The following is a 20,736-nucleotide window of genomic DNA, read 5'->3' on the forward strand; positions in this document are numbered from 1 at the left end:
GCTTTTATAAGATGCACATCTCACTTCCCTCCAAATCCATTTGGGGTGGGGACCTCCATAGGTGAGAGTTAAATAATGTCCTCATATCTATAGAACTTGGTATCAACCAACTTTTTCTCTGGCCAAGTGTAAATTATAATAGTCACTTTTCGGCCAGTGCCTCAGCCAGGTGATCAAGGTCAGCATCAGCAGGGATAAGTCATGTTGATATGAAGTGATGAACATGGCACTTTACTTCTGTGGCCTTCCTAACCCAAACCTATAACCCCAGTCTAATTATGAAAAAACAGTTGACAAAAACCCCAGTTGAAGGACATTTGACAAAAATACCTGACCAGTCCTCCTTAAGACTGTCAAGGTCATCAAAAACAAGAAAATCTGAGAAACTGTCACAGCCAAGAAGAGCCTAAGGAGGGATGATGACTAAATGTAATGTGGTGTCTTGGATGGAATCCTGGAACAGAAGAAGGACATTAGGGAAAAACTGAGGAAATCAGAATAAAGTCTCACCTAAAGATGAGGTTAATAAAACATATTCATATCGGTTCATTAATTCTGACAAATGTACTATACTAATGTAAGATGTTAACAGGAAAACTGAGTGTAGGGGGATATGGGATTTCTCTGTTTTCTTTTGGGTCAAACTATAAATCTAAAACTGTTCTAAAATTGAAAGTTATTTTTAAAGTCAAAGGCAGACACTTGTGAATCACGCAGGTGCTGGTGGCATTTTTGTTGCCTGACCTCTGACTTCCTGCCCGGGCCCTGGACACCTGTGGGAGGGGCCTCAGCCCGTGGAGCCAGCTCAGGCCCGGCTGCCCCGCCTCCCCGAGCCTGCGCCCTCCTGCTCCTCTGCTGTCCTGTCACTCTGGGAGTGGAGAGCAGGCCAGGGAGACCACGGCCGGCCCAGCACGTAGGGTGTGAGAGAACGTAACCCAGAGCAAGCTCCTCGGAGACACGCAGGTCTCTGCTTCTGTATTCCAATCACGTTTCCCTCCGTCCTGGGGAGATGGTCCAGGTTCACGGTGGACCGCCCTCAGGCCTCACCCACAGACGGGCTGCTGGGGCTCCCAAGCTGGGTCGTGTCACCAGGCGCGGCGTTGCCGCCGATGCTGGAGCCCCGTCGCCACAGAACAGCTCGCGTCGGCGCTGCCGGTCCGCACCCGAGCCTGGGGCAACGCGGAAGACCCCGGCGCCTTCGTTCACGTTCAGAAGTCAGCTCAGCTGCCAAAAAGATTAACTAAAGGAGGAAGCTCGGTGTTTTCTCTTCCTGCACCGGCTCCTTAGGAGGTGGGCGCTGGCCTCCCGGGCACCTCGGAGCCCGTCACAGCTGAGAGCACCTCCTGGGCGCTGTCCTTGCAGATGTTCAGAAACTGTTTTAACTAACATACCGGCCTTCCTAACTCGAAGGTTTCCTGCAGTGGCCACACAGTTGGTTGAAGGCTGCCCGGCAGAGCAACTACAAACAGGACGGGTGGAAGGCAGCCCCTCGTGGGCTCCTCGGTGCCTCCCGCTGCGAGCAGCCTGGGAAGAGCCCTGGGCCAGGTCTGCTTGGCCAGGAGCAGGTGGACGGCCTTTCTCTTTCAGGGGCTTTGGCATCACCACCCTCAGGACCCTAGCCCTGGCCTGGCTTTGATGTGAACTCAGAGAGGCGGGAGCAGGGCCAGCTTCTGGGCCCGGGTCCTGGTCTCGGCCCTCTTGTCTTGCCCTCAGCTCTGGAGAGCCGTGCTCACTCTAGGCTGCGTGTCTGAGCCCTGCCTCTTTGCGGCCTTCGATCCTCCTCTGAGCTGCCCCTTGTGCCATCGGCTCACCTTCCTCCTTCCTCCTCTCATGGCCTCACACCCCAACCTCGACCACAGCACGCTCCCCCACTTCCTCAGGCTCCCGCGCGGGCCCCAGGGCTCAGCTTCTGAGTCTCCACTGAATCCCTTCGTCAGAACCCCTGCCCTTCCCACCCCTTGTTCTGCTTCTCTGCCCCTGCTCCTGGTTTAGCATCTCCACTCTCTCCTCTCCTGAGCCTCTAAGACGAGGATGAGGCACGAGCAGCCTGGCTGGTGCCTGGATTCCTCCCGCCCCCGAGGCTCATCCTCTCCTGCCCCTCGTCCTGCCCTGAGTTCACGTTTCCCTCTCCCTCTCCTTCTGTCTTCTGTTGCTGGACCACAGCAATAACAGCCAAAAGTTAGCCAGAATCTGAAATATAGAGGAGTTCAGTTCTATAATTGTTGAGCTCAAAATGAATTTGACCTCCACAAGGATGCCCTCAGCTGAGCCCTGCTCAGCTCAAGGATGCGGCTTCCCCTCCCTCAGTGGCAGTGAGGCGGGGTTTGTATGTGACCGGACACCTGGAGTGGAACATGGGCATTGAGGTGGCTTGTAAAGAGGGTCAGTGATGGCACTGCTGCCCCGCGTCTGGCTCCGAGGAGCCCCTGTGGTCCCTGGGCACTGGAGTGGGAGGCAATCTTCCCCCCACTCGGGTCTGAGGTAGTAAATTAGCTCTTCTAAGGCGCCCCAGGGAAGCTCATGTTGTTTCATCCATAAAGTCATCTACAGCACCTGTGACTTCTGAGTAAAACCAAGAGAGGATTCTGTAGACACCAAGAGCCACAGTGAACCCCACCCAGGCTAGCAGCCTGCCCCCCGACCCCAGCAGAGCCCTCTCAGCTTGGGCCACTGCCAGTAGATGGCCGGGGAGCACCAGTGCTGTCCAGGGGGCCCAGGGCATCCCCCGCTGCCACTCACTTAGTACCCATGCTGCAGAGAGAGTCGGCCTTGACTCATGGCCAGAGGTGGCCTGGGATTAAAGGCTGTCCTGGCCCTAGGAGAGTCCCGGGTGGACCAGGGCGGCTGGTCACCCTACCAGAAGGGCCCAGTGTGGACACAGAGGAGGAGCTGACCTTGGGCTGCTCAGGCTACTTAAATATTTGCCTCACACATGAAGAACGAACGTGTGGTGCTCACTTTGGCAGCACATAGACTAAAACTGGAAGGACACAGAGGCGATTCGCATGGCCCTGTGCAAGGATGGCATGCAAATTCGTGACGTGTTCCATATTTAAAAGAAAAAAAATGAAAAAGTGGACTACTCTCAAAAACAGAGGTTCTTAATATGCTTGCGTCTAAAAAAATCACAGTAAGTTCTCCACGCAGATAAATCGTTAGATTCTCACCCTCCCTTTATGGGTGCCAACAGCTAAGGCTGTATTTAGCAGAACTGACAGCTCCTGTGTTTCCTGCTTCCCTTAGGAATCAAGTGTTAAAACCTTAGGTGCCTATTAACAAACAAGTGGGCCTGCCGCTAGCCCAAGAACGCCATTTATAAAGCTGTTTGTGCAAGAACAGGTGGCACTCTCCTTTCAGCATTTTCCAGTTCTCATAGTAGTGTGAGCCTTTTGCAGAAAGTCAAGCCACGGCGTGCTCACTGGCCTTTGCTCCCCACAGCAAATAACCCCAAAGCTTGTGATGGGCGTTCCAAGAAACAGCATTTGTCTGTAGCCGCTGTGGGTCTGAGGGCCAGCATTAGGAATGGCTCTGCTCACTAGATGGCCCACTTCTGCGAACACACTCGCTTTGCTCATGACCTTGAAGACAAAACAAGAGCCCTTTGGAGCTGATAGGAATGCAGGTGCTTTTTGGGGATGGGATGGTTACAGCTGGTCCACTGGATGAAGAGATGAATCTGTCTGGAAAGTGTTTTAATTTGCCTTCTCTTCTGTCCTCATTGCAGATGGCTCAGACGGATGCAATAATGCACGAGATTATTGGCTTTCTGGACCAGACCTTGTACAGATGGGACCATCTTTGTGTGGAAGCCCCTAGGTCAAGAAAACTGGCCCAAGAGCTCCTTGCAGAGCTGCGTGGGCAAGCCTAGCCCAGGCCAGTTAACCAGGGAGGCTACGCAATGAAACGGTGGGGCCGCTTCTTATGGCCTCCGTTTGTAGAATGCATTCCCTCTTTGAGTTGCAAGAATGAGCCATAAACATCTTGGCAAGATCTGGTAGTACATATTTTACAAAATGAGAAGTCAGGTGCATTCCCTCTTTGAGTTGCAAGAATGAGCCATAAACATCTTGGCAAGATCTGGTAGTACATATTTTACAAAATGAGAAGTCAGGTGCTTTAGCCTGAATTCAGTGAGATTTACTCACTAATGACGGGATTATGGTTCAGCATTCCCTGTGCCTGTTCAGCCCGGATGTCGATCAGAGAATCACTCTAGAAAAGGCTTGGATGGGAGAACAGATTTTTATTTCCTTCCCCGCCGCCCCCACCCCATATCAAACCAAGATGCACAACTATTATTTGGATGTTTCAAACTCTTTGGACCAAGAAATTGGTCATGAACCACTGATCAACTTAGAAAGTAACGTAGCCGTTTTTCACAGATCTCTTTTTTAAGAAGTCCTGTAATTGTTACTGGTATTTCGTCTTATCCACCAGGATACTCTCTTGCTCCCCTAAGACGTTCTTCATCCAGGATGGTCAGGATCCCTCAAGTTTCCCTCCCATGCCCCCTGAGCAGAGCCCACCCAAGCCCAGTAGCAAGGAGTGGTGATGGGGGAGCGACACTGCTTAGCAATGAAATAAAGCCAGCTTTGGGGCTTTTTGCTTTATACTGGCTAAGCACTGGCTGTTACCAAAAGAGCTCATATTACCTCAAAGGTGGCTGACAGGGGAGGGTACAGGATGTGTTCTAGAAACATTGGAAGAGATTAGGTGTCAGTTCTCTGTTAACTAAAATGGGAACTGGAAACTTCTAATAAAGAATTGGCAATGCTAACATTAATATTTATTTCACATCAGTTGAAGATATTTTTTTCCTTTCAGGTTTATTCTTTTGCTTCTTTTGTGTATGATCTGTTTGTCAAGTGAGTCCAGACTTTTCTGACCACTTGGATTTCTGCATCAGTCATCTCTGAATCTCCCTCATTCTTGGCTCCTGTTTGAGGTATAAGTATAGTTTTGATGTATTAGAGGTTGAGCTTTTAGGGGAGTTACTTGTTTTGGTATATGGATCCACCTGAAGATCTGGAAAGTTCCAAGACCTTCTGACCTGAGCCTTTCTTTAGAGAAATGTTACAGTATGAAAGGTATATTGTTAAAATACTTTTATCACAAGTGCCATCATCATATGCTTCCCTTGGCGTTGAGGACGCCTCTCCTGTGTTGGCTTTTGCCAGGGAAGCTGTGAGCAACCTCTGTGGACAGGAAGAAAAGGGCTTAGTTTGGTGGCAGCGAGTAACCCCTAAACCGAGTGGCCGCTGGGAACCAGCCCCCCTGTGGGGAGCGCGCTGCCACGTGGACATCCGTTCACACTGTGCTTCACAGCAAACAATAAAAACCAGACGGTCTTCTCAGATTGTTTAAGCTGCGTTTCTGGAAAACCCCTTCCTGTCCTGACCTTACCTCAGTCTGTTTGTAGTGTTTCCCAATTCCTTTACAAAGCCTCTAACGTTCTCCTAAGCCTTGGACTTGGATCAAAGAGGACAGAGCCCAAAACTATAGGGAGAAAAGGCATTAATGACCACCCATTAATACAGAGGTTTTGTTATTCATCAGGACTTCATGATGTTTGCAGAATTTGTTAGCTTTTTAAAATGTGTAACTTGTTTTATAGTTTGTCATTCTAAATAAAAAGTCACATGGCACCTAATTTTGTATTCATTAAGTATTATCATCTTTCTCAGAGGAAGCTTCCCTCTACCCCCCAATTATGGAAGCTTCAGGTCTCACAAAACCTAGATAGGTCTGCCCCTGGAAAAGACCACTTGTGGTTTATCTCTAGGCCTGGGAATCTTGCCACCAGATGTCTGAAAACTGCCAAGGAGAGTGACTGTAGGGCAGGCAGTCAGCAGGAGCTGCTAAAACCAAATGAAATGCATCATACATATATACACTTTTTTTCCTTTAAGCCAGACTTAAATATTACCACTGAGTCTAAGTTGAATTGATCTACACATTGTTTCCCCCCATTTCTCAAGAGGGAATGCATCTGACAAAGCACAGCCCACCCTCTTGCTCGTTCTGCTGTTTCAGACTCATGGCCCTGGCGCTCCGGCCTCCCCGGGCTCCCCTGGGTCGTCAGGAAGGAGGGACTCGGCCCGCGGCTCCATTCATCCTTGAAGCACGCGTCCCGGGGCTCCCACAGGACCCTGGCCGCTCCCGGTTTTACTGCAAGCAGCTTGCGTGGGTTTTCTGGACGATCACTCTGCTTCCTGACATCGGGCGCCGAGGGCCTCTTATCTTGTCCAGGAGGCACCTGAGACAGCAGAGGGCACCTGGGGACAAGCCCCTGTCCGGGCGGTCCTGGGCTCCGGCTTCTGCGCTCGGCCCCGTTCTCACTGCTGGGACAAGGGTACTAGACAAACATGGGAGCTCTTCCAGAGGCCAGCAGAAAGCTACGTTTTCCGTCGAAGTGGAGGAGTCAAGGACAGGGACCGGAAAGGGATACCTGGAGAGGATGCGGACCTGGGCAGTGGGCAGAAATGCGGGCAAAATCGAAACTGAGCCTGTCCCTGTGTTACCCAAAGGCGCCCGGTGTTGCACAGTGAGAACAAACGTGAGGAATGTTCTTCCTTATTCGACAAGGAATCCAAATTGTGCTCTCCCAGGAGGAAGGGAATGAACTTGACTGTGTTGCTGTCCTTGCCTTTCTCTTCCTCTGCCAGCCCATGACCACCTCACCCACAGCCAGCGCTGCTGGTGATGGTATCCTTCCTCTGCCTGACACTGGGTTTGACATGGATTTCGTCAAACAATCCTAAGTTATTAATCATCACCAAACCATCTCACTCCTAAAGAACCAAAATTAAGGCAAAATAAATGTCTTAAAGCCTTCTTGTAAAATTCAAGTCCACAGTTTGTTTATAGCATGGGTCCAAATCATATCTCTCATATATAGACTGACAGTAATAAAGGAAGTTGATAATGTAGGACCTTCCCTTTTCCCCACTACTGACAGACATAACTGTGATAGCTTATTGTACTTGGTGTTTGGGGTAGGACACTTGCATGCTTGGATACTGAAAGTTTCACACTTCTTAGCTTTTCTGTAGAAGTAGAAAGTCTCATAAATCAATGTTGAAAATCTCGACCTCTGGTGTTTCTCACAATATGATGAATCCATGTGACTCAGTCAGGATTCTTGGTTGCAAGCAACAGAAACAGACACGCTGTTGAAAGCAAAAGGAAAGCGATCCAAAGGGTATTTAAAAGCCCACAGAATTGTCAGGCAGACAAGGCTTAGCTCTAGCCAGCCAGCAGCAGTGCCCAAAACCCAGCTTCAGAGTGGCCTGGTGAGGAAATTCCTGCTGCTGCTGTCAGTGAATTCTGCAACCCTTGTAGCTCGTCCTGCAAGGTCTGCAACCTTCAGTAGCGAGACAGGCCCCCTGCACCCCGCTCTTTGAAGGGCTGGCCACAGTCCCGGCTGCTGATTCTGACTAGAGAAGCCCAGGTCCCCCACCCGCACTTAGGCTGTAAGGGGAGCTGGGAAAGCAAGTGTGGAGCTGGTTTTGCTTCTGTGATGGTACTGGATACAGCCAACTGCATCTCCCACAGACAGGAAGGGGCCAGAGCCTGGGCAGCGGAAGAGAATTAAAAATGTCCACAACACTACATATTGTCTACTCCTCTCGAGCACTGCAGAAGGATGAGTGCCATGCAGCAGCCCAATACTCAGCAGGAAAAGGAAGAGGAGGGCCCTTAGCAGAGAAAGCCAGTGTGCAGGCATTTGAGGCTGGGCTTCCCCAGCGTGGCGCTACTACCCTGGGGACCGGGTAAGTCTCTGTGGCGGCGGCTTGATCCCACCCTCTCTGAGCTAGGTGCCAGTCCAGGAGCGACAATCGAAACTTTGTCCAGGCATTGCCAAGTTGAGAACCACTGCTCTAACTGGTGGTTCTTTCCTTCTGGAAAGATATCCTGAATAGAAACAGTAACTGTCTTAGAGATATACATTAGACTTAATAGAATCCTAATAGGAGAACTAGATGATCTGACTCCAAAATTCATATGTAAAAATAAACGTTCAAGAACAGCCAGGAAAATCCTGAAAGTGAGGTGTGATGGAGTGTAATGAAGAGTACGCACATCGGCACATCTTCTAAAGCTCGAACAATTATGACGGGTTGGTGGGACCCGAGCTAGGGCGCCCACAGGGACTGTCCCCGTCGGGGTCACGAGGGCCCTCCCTGGGGCTCCAGCCAACCATTCTCAGGCCTCCTGCACCAGCCTGGGCAGTACCTGACCCACTGGGTCTCCCTCCTCCTTGATAGCTTCCTTTGGCTGGTGGAACATTCCAGGGCTTCTCTTCAGCCTTAAGGGGCTGGGCCCTGCTCGACCCCTGACCTCGGCCTGGCGGGTGCGCCCGGGCTCTGTCCTTGGGCCCCCACCCTGTGTACCCTCACCCTGCTGGGCTTTCCACGAGCCACCTCTGTGCAGAGGGGCCGCACCCTCCCTGGACCGCAGACCTGAATACCCACGGCCCACCGGCTGTTTCCACTGGGAGGTCAGGTGACCACGTCAAACTAACATGTCAAAGCTGATGCCACCAACCCCCCGACCCAAAACCACAGTCTCCCCAAGTCAGTTGATGGCCGTCCCGTCTTTGCAGGGACTCAGGCCCAATTCTGTAGTTATTTTTCACTCCTCTCTCACCCCCACGTCTGAGTCACTAGGACGTCGCTGGATCGGACCGTTCCTTGCCCTCCTCGCAGACACCAGCGTCTGCCTGCTCTCCCCGCCGCCGCCCTGGCCCCTCTGCAGCATCTCAGCGATCCCTTGCCAGTGCCATCACGTCACACCCCTGATCAGAGCACTACAAAAGCTCCCGTCTTCATTCAGTAAAACTCAACACTCTTAAAATGGCTTTCAAGGCCCTACCCAGTATGGACCCCCTTTTACTCTCTGACTTCACCACCTAATATTCTCTGTGACCCCTTCACCCACCCACCTGTTCCAGCCACGGGGGCCCAGGGCCTTTGCATGGGCTGTCCTGCACACACACCTTCCCCAGACGTGCACGGCCATCCCTCACCTGCTCACATGTCACCACCTCCATATGGCCTGACCCCGCCCCGTCTCCAGTGGCACCCCACTATCCACCCCTCAGCTTTCGTCCCTAACACATAACACCTTCTAGACCCCAGGTTATCTACTTATATACTTGACCGTCTCCAATACAAGTGCCTGGAATAGTTCCAGGCATACAATAGGTGCCCAATATTTGATGAATTAGTCCATATAGAGATTTAATATACAGTAAAGGCATTTCCATCAACAGGGAAAGATGGTGCTGAGAAATCACGTTGGAGCTCTACTTCTTAGATAAAAGTAAACAAACACACACAAAAATGCCTAGCCCTCTTTCTTTACCAAGGAAATCTGGAGTCAGTATCTGGAGGTTTCCTCTCTGGGGCTGTGGGTTTTCTCCAGAGAAAACTAGCAGTTCTGCTTGGAAACAGAGGAGGGACGAGGGTGGTTGGAAGGCTGCTGCCACTCTGAGAAGAGAGTCTATTACTCCGAGAAGTACAAAATTGTTTATAAAATCAAGACTATCCTACTCCCAAAATGTAGAAAGAATGTTCTTGTATTTCATTAAGAATTTCTTGCTCACCTGTGGTTTACAGACTTTCATATAAACCCTGATTTCAGCCCCTGGCCTCCCCCTCCCCACTGCCTGGGGTCTGCAAGTTCAAAGCCTCTGGGTCACTGCTTCCAAGAAGACTTCTTAGTCCTTTGAGGGGAGGAGAGGGTCCTTCTCCACAGGAGGTAGGGAAGGGGCCTGAGGCAGAATCCAAGAATCCTGTCTTCAGCCCTCAGGCCAGAAAGGGAACCCTTTCTATGCAAGATGCAAACCCAGACCCCACAGCAGGCATGGATAGAACTGTCCATCGACAGGTGAGTGGATAAGCAAAATGTGGCATATCCATACAATGGAATATTAGTCACCCTTAAAAAAGAATGAAGTTCTGACACACGCTACAACAGGGATGAACCTTGAGGATATTTTGCTACGTGAAATAAGTCAGACAAAGAAAGACACCATTGTATGATTTCGCTCATATGAGGTACCTAGAATCGTCAAATTTGGAGAGACAGAAAATAGCAGGGTGGACATTTCTACCTTTTGGCTATTGTGAATAATGCTGCTGTGAACATCGGTGGACCAACATCTCTTTGAGTCTCTGCTTTCAGTTATTTTGGGGATACAACTGGAAGTAGAATTGCCGGATCATATGGTGATTCTGTTACCATACAGGTGCCATGGGCTGCAGGAGAGAATTCCATTCTCTTCCAGGTTATTGTTTAACAGGTGAGAGTCTCACTTTGGGGTGATGATAAAAAAGTTCTGGAGATGGACGGATAGTGGTGATGGCCGCACAACAATGTGAATGTACCTAATGCCCCTGAACGGTACACTTGAAAATGGTTAAAATGGTAAATTTTATGTATGTGTTACCATGGTAGAACATTGAATAAAAAAATTTTAAACTATATATCCTTTTATCTAGTAACAAAAAGCCAGTTCTTCAGAGCTGCCCTCCCCCACTTCAGGTTGTGTGGACCCACCATGAGCAAGTCTAGAAATTATCCCACAGACACACTGGTGCCTGGGCATATGCGAAATGCCCAGGGCTTTACTGCAGGGCAGCTTCACATGGCTGCCCACTGGAAACAACTCACAGGTTCATCAGTAGAGGGCTGGTTAAATAAAGTAAACCAACAATCAAAGGGTAGCACATACCTTTATAGTTGATGCCAGGCCCTGTTATCAGGGTTTTACGTAAATTAATTCATTTAATTCTCACAACCACCTAACGAAGTTGTCCATGGTTTATAGATGAGGAAACCAAAGCCCAGAGAGGTTACACAGGTGACGTCTAGCAGGGCTGGGATCTGAACAACAGGACCTAAGGAGACTGTGACCCCTGCCTCTTGAGCTGTGTGACGTGCACACAATGGAGCCACTGAAAGAGCGGCGTACACCCTGCCGCGCGTGCGCGTAAGCCGGGCATGCACGTGGGCGGCGGCACCTCCTCAGTCTCTGCCGCCACCTTCCTCACAGCGGTGGCCCTGGAGGAGGGGCAGGATGAGGTGGGGCAGCGCTTGCTTTTTGTTTACATACTGTTTGTACCTGTGATGTATGCAAAAAATTTATAATCATCAGTGCGTGAAGGAAGATTTGCATTTGTCTGTTCCAAGAGAGACTCACTGTTAAATGGTGCTGCAGAGAAAAGGAGGCCTCCATCCCCACCTGTAACTCAGAAAGGAGACCCCTGCACTGGCGCCCCTGCTCTGCCACCAGCACGGTGGCAACTTTATAGCCTATTTATAGGAGTTATGTTCTAGTATTGGACAGAGAGTTTTCTAGAAAAAGGAGAGGTACCCGACCTAGAGGGAGGGTGGCCTGAGGACTGGGGCTTTGGTCCCCCCAGTTGGGGCAGTCCGTGGGCCATGACCCAACTCCCCTGATGTCAATCTGTCCATCTGCCCAGCTTCTGCCATCACTAATAATCACTCTCTTGCTCTACAAAACGCCTTCTCCGCCCCCAGCTGCGCTGAAGCCACAATTTCTGCAGTTCTCTCTCCCTCAACGTTATCATTTAATTTATTAAAGCAGATAAAATCATAAAGCTACAATTCCTTTCCCTTATGTCTTTTCTCTACAACCCAACATAAGGGCACCCTTGTACCTGTACTGTCCCATCGGCAAACTCTAAAATTGGCTCCTATCTAATTGCTGATTTATCCCCATAACTCACACTTTCTTGAGCCTCCCTCCTTAGACGTAACTGATGTCAAAGTCCTGGGAGACTTAAATCTTGCAGTCAGAGCGTGAAAACCCGAGGCATCACTCCCGCCTGTCTAATCTTACCAAGAGCGTGCTCACCAGTCTTAGGACACACACTTCTGCTTTCAAGGCCTGTCCTGCCAGACCTCATGTGACAAGGGCAGCCTATTAGAGCAGAAAAGAACTTTCCGATCTTGGGACTCCAGGCAGTGTAGTTAGGGCCCAACGGCAGGCAGTTTCACCACCTCCTGCTCCACCCCACAGGTAAGAACACCTTCTGGGCCGGGTATTCAGTGGTGGAACCATCCCCAAAGGCCGGAGCTGGAGGAAATTACAGGCAGAAAGAGCACAAAGAAGGCTTAAAAAACAGAAACCGCAACGCGTGCCCAGTCCCCTCTGCTTCCCAGGCAAAGCCACAGAGGGGCTGTTTGGGAAGCAGGTGCGAGGCTCCGCGGCGGGGCAGAGCTCTGCCCCCCGAGGTGGGCACCCCGCGAGGGAGCCCCAGCCGGCCCCCCTCAGCCGCCCGGGCGGTGGTGAGCAGCCAGAAAAGGCGGGGGGCCTAGGTGGGTGACACAGGAGGCCGCGGACAGGTCTCTGGAGCAGTTCGTCCCATTTCAGTGCTTGGGGCTGAGAAGCCAAATCCCTGAACTTGTTTTATCTCAAAAGACACTTGGCAGGGCCCAGATTAGTTTTATGGGAGCCGTCTGGAGTAGGGGAGAAGGTGTGGTCAGAGAGGCCTTTATCTGCATTTCTGCACTGACTCGCATTCCCAAACACGCACACGCAGACACACACGCATGCGCGCACACTGGTAAGCACGGGTTTCTGGTACCATCACCAGCCCCCTTTCTCAGGCCCAGCGCCCAAGAGCGGGCTCCTTTGGCTGGTCCTCCCACCAGGGCCGGGTCTGCCTCCGCTCTGATGCTCCAATGCCAGGGTGCCCGGATGCCCACCCACCACCCAGGCAGGAGGCTCTCAGCGGACTGTGCGAGTCCTGGGAACCACTGGCAACGTTTGTAGTTTTATGATGACTTCCTTCCGCCCCCAGGCTTGGCTGACAGCCTCCTCCCTCTTTTTTTTCACACCCTCTCTAGTCATCAGACTGGAACAGAAATACCTCATTAGCCGATCAATCTCCCAGACAGCACCAAAGGATGGGAAAAGATCTATAAAACCTCACCCGTGAATGGCCCCAACCAGCTTCTCCTCCCTTCCACCTTGTAAACCCCCAGGGCCCAGCCAGGGAGGGCGAGGTCATTGTTCCTGGGACAGTGGCCTGGGGGGGGTTAAGAGATCTCCGCACTGAGCTTGGCCTCTGGGCACTGCCCTGGGAGGTCCAGGCAGCCCTTTAAACGCCCAGGTCCCTTGGGCTTTAGACCCCCAGAGCTCCAGCCCTCCTTGGACTGAGGCAGCTCCGGGAGGTCTAGGCCTGGGCTCACCACTGTCCTGGCACCCTGTATAGGGTCTTTGCCATGGCTGGGCCCTGCACAGAGGGCCCCCCACCCTCTCTCTGCACCCTGAGGTGGTCCAGTCCAAGGTGCCCTGGGGAGGGGATGCTGTAAAGCATCATCTAACGAAGCTTGTCACCTGCTGGCACTTGTAACCTGGTGGCAAAGTGCCAGGGGGAGCACCTCCCTCGCTGACCTCTCAGGAATGGGGTGTGGCCGGCCTGCCGCCCCAGGGAGGCCACAGGCTTGGGACACCCGGAGTTCTGTTTGGCAGGAGATGGTGGGACACTGTGTTTACTTGCAGGGCAGGTCGGCCATGCAGAAGTTCTGGGCAGATCCCTTCTCACACGCCTCATCCTCCCACCCAGCCAGCTCCATCCATAGAATGAGGTGGCTGGCCTAGAGCATCACGCTCTAAAAAAAACTAGCCCTTGATGAGTCACTCAGCTTTTGCTTTCCAGCTGTCTGGGGGGTTACCGCTGCCGCTGGTGAGGCCGGCTGTGGCCGGGGCAACCCTTTGCGAGCAGACTGCCCTGCACGGCAGCCTAGCGCCTCCACGGCACTGCTTGGGGCTTTGCTGAGTGTCCGTGCGGTCAGGCCAGTTGCCGGAAACCCAGAATGCACTGGAAATACCTGCCTGAAACCTTTCTTTTAGAGGTCTTCTCTTCATCTGAAAGCGATGGGTTAACGTTAGGGACGAGGTTTGCTATTTCTGGTTGCTGCCACTGGGGCACTGGGTTCTGCCTAACGTGACATCTCTGTACCTCGCTATAGTCTCGCATCGAGACTATAATTTTGATATTTTGATGTGAAATTCCAATAAAGCTAAGTGCTTGAAACCCTTTAATCCTAAAATAGAGGCCAAGAGGGAGACCTGAATCTCTTTCTCTTGACTTCTTTCCCATCTCCTCCCCCACCTCAGGTCCTGCCCCAGGCAGGCGAGGGGGTGACAGCCAGGCCGGGGAGCAGGCCCACACGTGGGAAGCTGAGGCGAGGGCTCAGGTCCTGTGCTGGGCAGGGGAGCATCTCTATTTGTGGAGTCCTTTGTTCTCCGGGGAGAGGACAGTCGCTTGGCAATTAACCCCTTAACTCGCTCAGGGAACAAGATCACCTCTTCTCACTCCGGTTTAACAAGCCCACGAACCAGGCCAGGTTACCCCACCAACAGTTCTGGACCGACCATGGTGCTGAAAGAGCAAGCCGTCCTCTCTCACGACTGACCCCTGCCGGCAAGGAATGCCACCGGCGGTCCAGAGCCCGACGTACGCAACAGCAGAAGGGGCAGGGGCTGGGGCTGGGGCTTCCTCGCTTCCACCAGACCAGGGCACCAACGGAGGCTCACGCTGGGCGCCTCCTGTGCCCTGGTCCCCCTCCGGATGGAGGCATCACCTTGTTCGTGACCAGACTGGCTCCTGTCAGCTCGTTTCCTCTACTCAGCCTGGAGGGCAGAGCTCATACCGTCCCGTCCGCTCAAACTGGGAACGTGACAGGGGGAACACCGAGGCTGGAAAGGTATTCTTCCTGGGGCAGCAAAGATAAGAAGTTGTGCCCCTGAGAAAGTAAGTGCCAGACTCCCCCACGGACCGGTCTTGACGACTTCCCCACAGGGACATAACTGTTCCAGATTCAAGTTGATGTGCTCCCTGGGCCCCACCCAGGCCCCCCTTACAGCAAACTGGGTTAGGAGTGCAGGTGTCTCAAGTCTCCTCTGGCTGAAGGACAAGACCAGGAATCCCTGAGGAGTTTATCACCAAAGAGACAATCTGCACCCTGAGAGGGACTCGGGAGAGGAGAATCCCGAGCCAGGTGGACACATTCGAATCCCGCCTGTCGCTTAGTATGTGACCTGGGGGATACCACTGTGCAGACCTGACCCACGGGGGGAACTTGGGAAGGGCAGGCTCCCGTATCCTTGCCTCTCCGAGACAGCCATCTTCTGTCCCCGGGGCTCCTGGGTCCTCGGCAAACACTCCCACCTGGACCGAGGCATCCCTCAGGAGGTGCCCGGGTCGTGCAGATAAAGCAGCCTAAGTTCCATGATGTGCCCTGGGGAAGCTGCCCATCACCCACAGGAAACTTTCTCAAAACAGATGAATCATGCAAGAATGCAGGGTGCTAGCTTTACACATCTGTCTTCTTACTGACTGGCGGCCGCTCTGGAACCCGGCAGCGCCTGCCAGGCCCTGGCCTCAGGCTCCTCCACAGCACGCTCTCCGCAGCCCTCTCGGGAGGTACGGAGGGCCAGCTCGGAGAACCCGCCCCAGGAGTCCCGGGAGCCTGGACGGAGTGGGTACGGGGTGCAGCTGGAGGGAGACAGGAAGGCCCCATGGAGGCCGCTCGCCCCTCCTTCACCACAGACACAGCCCCGCCCGCAAGAGTGCCAGCCTGCAGGCGGGAAGGCAAACTACCCACAGCCAGCGAGGCAGGCAGCGCTCGGGCCCCGACGGCCCCTCCAGGACCGGCCGCCTGCGGGCCGCGCCTGTGCTGGGAGCCAGCGCGGGACCCTCGGGCCACGGGGCTAGGGGACCAGCCGTCTTAGCGCGAGACCACTCACGCGGCAACTCACCTCTGCCTCAGCAGTTTCTAAAGATGACAAAGCGTGGCTTTAACTTTTCGGAAAAACAAGACCAAACCAAACCACCAGGCTGGCTGGTCACCTGCAGCCCCTGAGGCGCACTGAGCAGCAGGCTGTGCCCGGGCTTCCTGCTCCGCCTCGCAGAGGACCAGACACACGCCGACCAGAGGGAGAAAGAGTCGTTTATTCCAAGTCTTCACAGAGAACAGCGTTCTGACATTTCTTCATATTTAAAAATCAGATTTTTATTCTTCTACCCATATGGTAAACAAAGCACACATACAACCATAGGCAGAGCACACGTAACAGCAAAGAACCAACACGCAGGAACCCTTCTAGAATGACGGTCACTGCTCAGTAACTCTGAAGGTCAGGAGCTCCTAACGAAGGGCTGGGTGGAGCCGCACGCCCCCCCACCGGCGGGTCCGCAGCCCCGCGAGCGCAGCCCCTGCAGGCGGGTCAGTTCACTCCCGCTAAGCTCAGCCTCACGCCATCACGTGACTGCACCAACCGCTGTGGCTTCTGGAGCGTCTTAAAGCCATCCTTCTTCCCTTTGGACAGTCCTGAGAAGCTTAATTTTTTTTTTTTTTTTAACTTCAAACATTTGTGGGAAAAGAGGCAACATCACCACAGACCCCATGGTGCCCGACGGAGCCTCCATCAGGAGCAGGGGGCCCACTGTCCCCCCAGGAATAGCAACACCACCTGGAAAACTACAGAGAAACCCAGTAAGGTGAGAAAAGAATGACACCAGAAGGAGGAGACCACCCTCTTCTTTCACGTTTTTTTTTTTTTCCTTTTTAAATATAGTATTAAATTAGGAAGCAAACAGGAAGAAAAAAAACCGAATCCATTACATTTTATTATTAATACATCTTAGAGTGTTACCCTGCACTTCTACCAAAAGGTACTAAAATTTTGGAAAATCTAAATACAGGACATATCAATCAAAGTAATCCTGCAGAGGTGGTCCCAGTATGCAGAAACTCTGACTTTCTGGAAGCGCAGGAATAAATATCCACATGCTGAGGGATGGACGGAGAAGGTTCAGCAGGTCTTCCGACGGGCCTCAGGTATCTGCCATCTTTGTGTGAAAAGACCTGCACTGAGCTCACAGGGGAGACTCAATTCGGATTCAGGGTCTTGAGGTGGCACGCCCAGGGCGGGCACAAAGGCATCACGCAGCCCTGTGGAGACCGTTTACAAGGGTGCGCCTTTGACACGGGCTCCGCTGTGAGGGCCTCTGGGAAGGTCGCCCCACGATGTGCACACTGCCGTCGGCTGATGGCTTTAGCAGCCCCATAATCCTTCCTTTGATGTCCAGGGTCAATGTGATCCTGGTCCCACCGGGGCTACGAGTAGATGCATGAAAAAGAATCTCGCTGTGATCTTTCCTGCAAAGGAAACAGCAATAAAATTTACTGCCCGGTCACAACGGAGGAATTCTTGTAAATGAGTACCTTTGTGTGTGCCTTTGCTCTCGGCTTTGGAGAGAGGACCACGAGCGGAGGACAGGAGGAGACCAGGGCACATCTTACAGCCCCGAGAAGGGGCTTTACAGCTGCACCATGCGCCATTCGCTTTGCTCACACAGGGCTGTGAAAGCCGGCGGCTATAACTTGGGCTCCGTTCACAGGACAGATACTAGAAAGGCAGCCTGTTTCAGCCCCGCACTCACTCCGACTGCTTTCGGGCCGTCCTACACCGTGACAGAGGTATGCACTGCCTGCGTGGCAGGCGTGGCGCCAATGGGTGGAAGCTCGTTCCTGTCGTGTCAGCAGAGCTCTAGCAACACCCACACACAGGGCACATACGCAGGGGCCTCCGCCGCCGGTCAGCTCTGCTGCGGATGCTCGGGCCTGTCTTCGTGCGGCTGCAGCCCCAGCTCCCAAGCCTCCGGGCACTCACAGACAGGAAGGCTTTGCTCTAGGGCTCGACTCCTGTTCCTGCTGAACTGAGCCAGTGTGTAAAATGAGAACTGATATCAGCTCAGTAGGCACCGGAGGGCGGGTCCAATTGACAGCCCGGAGAAGCAGTGCCTCAGCTGGGAGCTTGCTCGGCCTCGTCCCGCGGGCGGCTGCAGAAGACACAGAAACCTGGACTGCAAATACAAGAGAGAGTTCACCGTGCTCGGAAATCACAACAGGGAGTCTCCTTTGAAAGTACCCAGCTCTACTCACACGCCATCGACTGCTGACATGGTCTCACTCGACTTTCGTGATTCACTGGGTTTTAGATTTTTAAAAGAATAATTTTGCAGCTTTCAATACATTTGAACTTTCAGACACCGATGTCTAATTAGCGGATTTATATTTCCGTAGACTTTTGGTATGTTCCTTGCATTCGTAACAAGGCAAAGTGCATCCTTGGGGCCAGGCAGGCCCTCATCCTCCAGAATCGTGCTCGGTCCCCGAGCTGACCGCTCAGCAGCGGCCTCTGCCCCGGCAGCTCCAACTTAACTGTCCCCATCTCACCTTCTCTTCAGGTGCAGAACTTAGCCACTGTGAACAAAGCGGAAACCAGTCACTGTTCACCAATCAGCTAAGCTCTGCACCTCGTCAGAGAGGTCGTCGGCTGGGCATAATGAAAGGGCTGGAGAGCATCTTCCAAGGCTGTTGGCTTCTTCTGTTTCCAGAGAGGAGCTATGAGATGCATCTGTTCCCCGAACTGCAGAGAGAGAGTAACTATGGCTTCTGGAGGAGCAGTCAGGGTCGTGGTTGCGTGGTAATCCCTGGCAATGTGATTTTAATCTTAAGTCACAAATCAGCATGCCAGGAACCCAAGCAGCCAGAGCACTTGGGGGCAGCGCCGCAGGGCTGCCCACATCGCACGCACCAGCTTCCTCGGGCACAAGGTGACAGCACCACCACCTCCAGGCCTGCTACACTACCAAATGGGTTTTATTTCTGTTTGCTGTTCATTTACTGGGCGTCCTAGGGGTATAATTTTTAAAAATCAAAGGACTCACAGATGATCATACAAATGCCAGTGCAGCTTTGGAAGATGAAATAAAAAATGCACTGACCAGCTGTTCTGGGGTAGCAGGGGGAAAGGGCGTGCACCTGACCCTGTGTTCATCCAGAAGGGCAGGGACAGAGGGGCGGTGAGAAAAGAGCAGGCTTGTGACCGGGACTACTCCTTTGCCTGCTTGGGGGCAAAAAAATCACAATGAAGAACTGCCAAAGCTGTGTAGCCCGCGGTGGTTTCTCCACAATTTGGAACCCAGGGAACATCAAAGGCATAGTCTGCACACCACTGTAGTTTCATACACTTCAAGAAACACAAACTCTCCGTGAAATTAAAAATCTGAAGAGAAGTACGATTTATACTGATTACTATATGAGGTTGGCAACACATAACTGTGTAACTGTTCTGTCTGTTTTTTAAACTGGCCCGTCGTTGAACAGGCTCTGAAGCTGCCACAGGGGAGCTCTGGGGAAGCCTGCACATAGCTGCTCCGCTACGAGACGCACAATCGTGGCAATTATTCCCACTACTTCCTTTCCTGGCCAACATGGCTCCTTGACTCTTCTGGAAGAACAGAATCGTACTTTAGAAAACCTTTCTCTCTTCAGCATTAGAGTTCTTTCAGATAAATAAGACAGTTAAACGTATTAGACAGAAATGGTTTTTATAAGAGCAAAACATTAGAAGCAAACTAAATGTCCAACAATAGGTTAAGAATATCAACATAAAATATTAAATATCCATTAAAATTATAGAGAAGCTATATTACATGAAAAATGCCTGAAATTTGATGCTAAGTTTTAAAAAAAACACAAAATTAGACATACCCTATAATATCATGTAAAACCTTAAAGAAAACCAGAGAGGCAGAGAAATGACAATGTTAGACAAAAAAAAAAAATACACTTAGAATCCCACAGTTCTACTTACAAAACTTTTTGTACCATTGCTAAATTACTTTTAGAATGCAGAAATCCACAGTTAAAAACTGCTAAAATGTGAACGTAACAGGTCAGTGCCAAGCACAATTAACAGAGGAAGCAGTTTAAATAATTTAGGACTCGCACTCCAACTCTGCCCCACTCCAGGTAACCTGCCCGCCTGCCAGCAGACACGCAATGTAGAGAAATTCAGGACACTGGGAGGAAGGACCTGCCAGCCTCGCCCCAGCCCGAGGGACCGCAAGTTCTCACACAGCTGCTCACAGCTCAGGGTGCGGGGAGCCCGCCACACACCCCCGCGTCAGCCTTCCCCTTGAAGACACGGCTCGCGGTTCCACGAGGCTCTGCAGCGCACCTTCTAACCTACTCAGGACGTTCTCCTGCGAATTCCGTCCCCCACAAATAACAAAACCGGAAGCGGCCAAAACGGCGCCAAGGAAGGCGGTTCCGCCGGGGTGGGCGGCACGGGCTTTCCAGTGGCCGCTCGGCCGGACAAGGTGCCCCCCGCACCCTAAGGGAAGCTGCTGGGGCCCTCGGCTCACCATCTGGCTTACTGACTGACTTAGCTCCTAAGAGGAATCTCAGAGCCGAACAACGGAGAAAGGAAAGAGAGAGAATCACCTCTTTAAAACAACATCTCGGCCACCACCTCGGCTGAGGGTCTGTCCATCTGCTCCCTGCTCAGCTCGAAGCACCTGCGGGCGAGCTGCTGCTGCCGGGCGTCCTCACTCACCATCAGCTCCCCGTAGAGGTAGATGCCCATGGCCTGTGGAAGGCACAGAGGCCAGAGAGCTGAAGGAAAGGCAATCATGTGCCCCCACGCGCTCGAGTGCACAGTCTGCGCTTGTTCCACACGGACTTGCTGGCCTGGAAGTTACAAAGACCCTAGAAAAGATAGACGGCCGAATAGCTGTACTTCAGGAACCTGCAGCTTTCGATCCCCTTCTCTTTCTTGTTCTCACTGCAACCCCCAAGGAATTCTTGGCTATCAATTCCGTCAACAGACCCTGGTGGTTGAAC

At 52.3% G+C, this 20,736-nt stretch overlaps 2 protein-coding genes and 1 non-coding gene across 15 annotated transcripts in view; 2 read left to right on the plus strand and 1 right to left on the minus strand.

Annotated features, from left to right (window-relative positions):
- FANCC (FA complementation group C) overlaps positions 1 to 6,806 on the plus strand; it is a 268,384-nt gene extending 261,578 nt beyond the window's left edge. For 6 of the 7 annotated variants that reach the window (XM_057548936.1, XM_057548933.1, XM_057548934.1 and 3 more), the window contains one exon: positions 3,725 to 6,001. In XM_057548936.1, the coding sequence (XP_057404919.1) occupies positions 3,725 to 3,868 (144 nt within the window). In that variant the 3' untranslated portion in view covers positions 3,869 to 6,001. Of the gene's footprint in view, positions 1 to 3,724; positions 6,002 to 6,033 lie in introns of those variants that run through there. The other variant, XR_009008706.1, reaches the window with a different exon arrangement.
- LOC114237026 (U6 spliceosomal RNA) lies at positions 2,951 to 3,056 on the plus strand. Its single transcript, XR_003622830.1, has one exon. It is a non-coding gene; the product is annotated as a U6 spliceosomal RNA (small nuclear RNA).
- A 9,166-nt stretch (positions 6,807 to 15,972) lies between the features above and the next one.
- The window catches only part of AOPEP (aminopeptidase O (putative)), a 370,314-nt gene continuing 365,550 nt past the window's right edge, over positions 15,973 to 20,736 (minus strand). For 4 of the 7 annotated variants that reach the window (XM_057547854.1, XM_057547850.1, XM_057547853.1 and 1 more), the window contains 2 exons: positions 20,338 to 20,482; positions 16,653 to 17,202 (listed from right to left, as the gene is read on the minus strand). In XM_057547854.1, the coding sequence (XP_057403837.1) occupies positions 20,342 to 20,482 (141 nt within the window). In that variant the 3' untranslated portion in view covers positions 16,653 to 17,202; positions 20,338 to 20,341. Of the gene's footprint in view, positions 17,203 to 20,337; positions 20,602 to 20,736 lie in introns of those variants that run through there. The other 3 variants (XM_057547855.1, XM_057547852.1, XM_057547851.1) reach the window with 2 other exon arrangements.

The sequence above is a fragment of the Balaenoptera acutorostrata genome, chromosome 6 (genome assembly GCF_949987535.1).
Source record: "Balaenoptera acutorostrata chromosome 6, mBalAcu1.1, whole genome shotgun sequence".
Lineage (NCBI taxonomy): Eukaryota > Metazoa > Chordata > Mammalia > Artiodactyla > Balaenopteridae > Balaenoptera > Balaenoptera acutorostrata.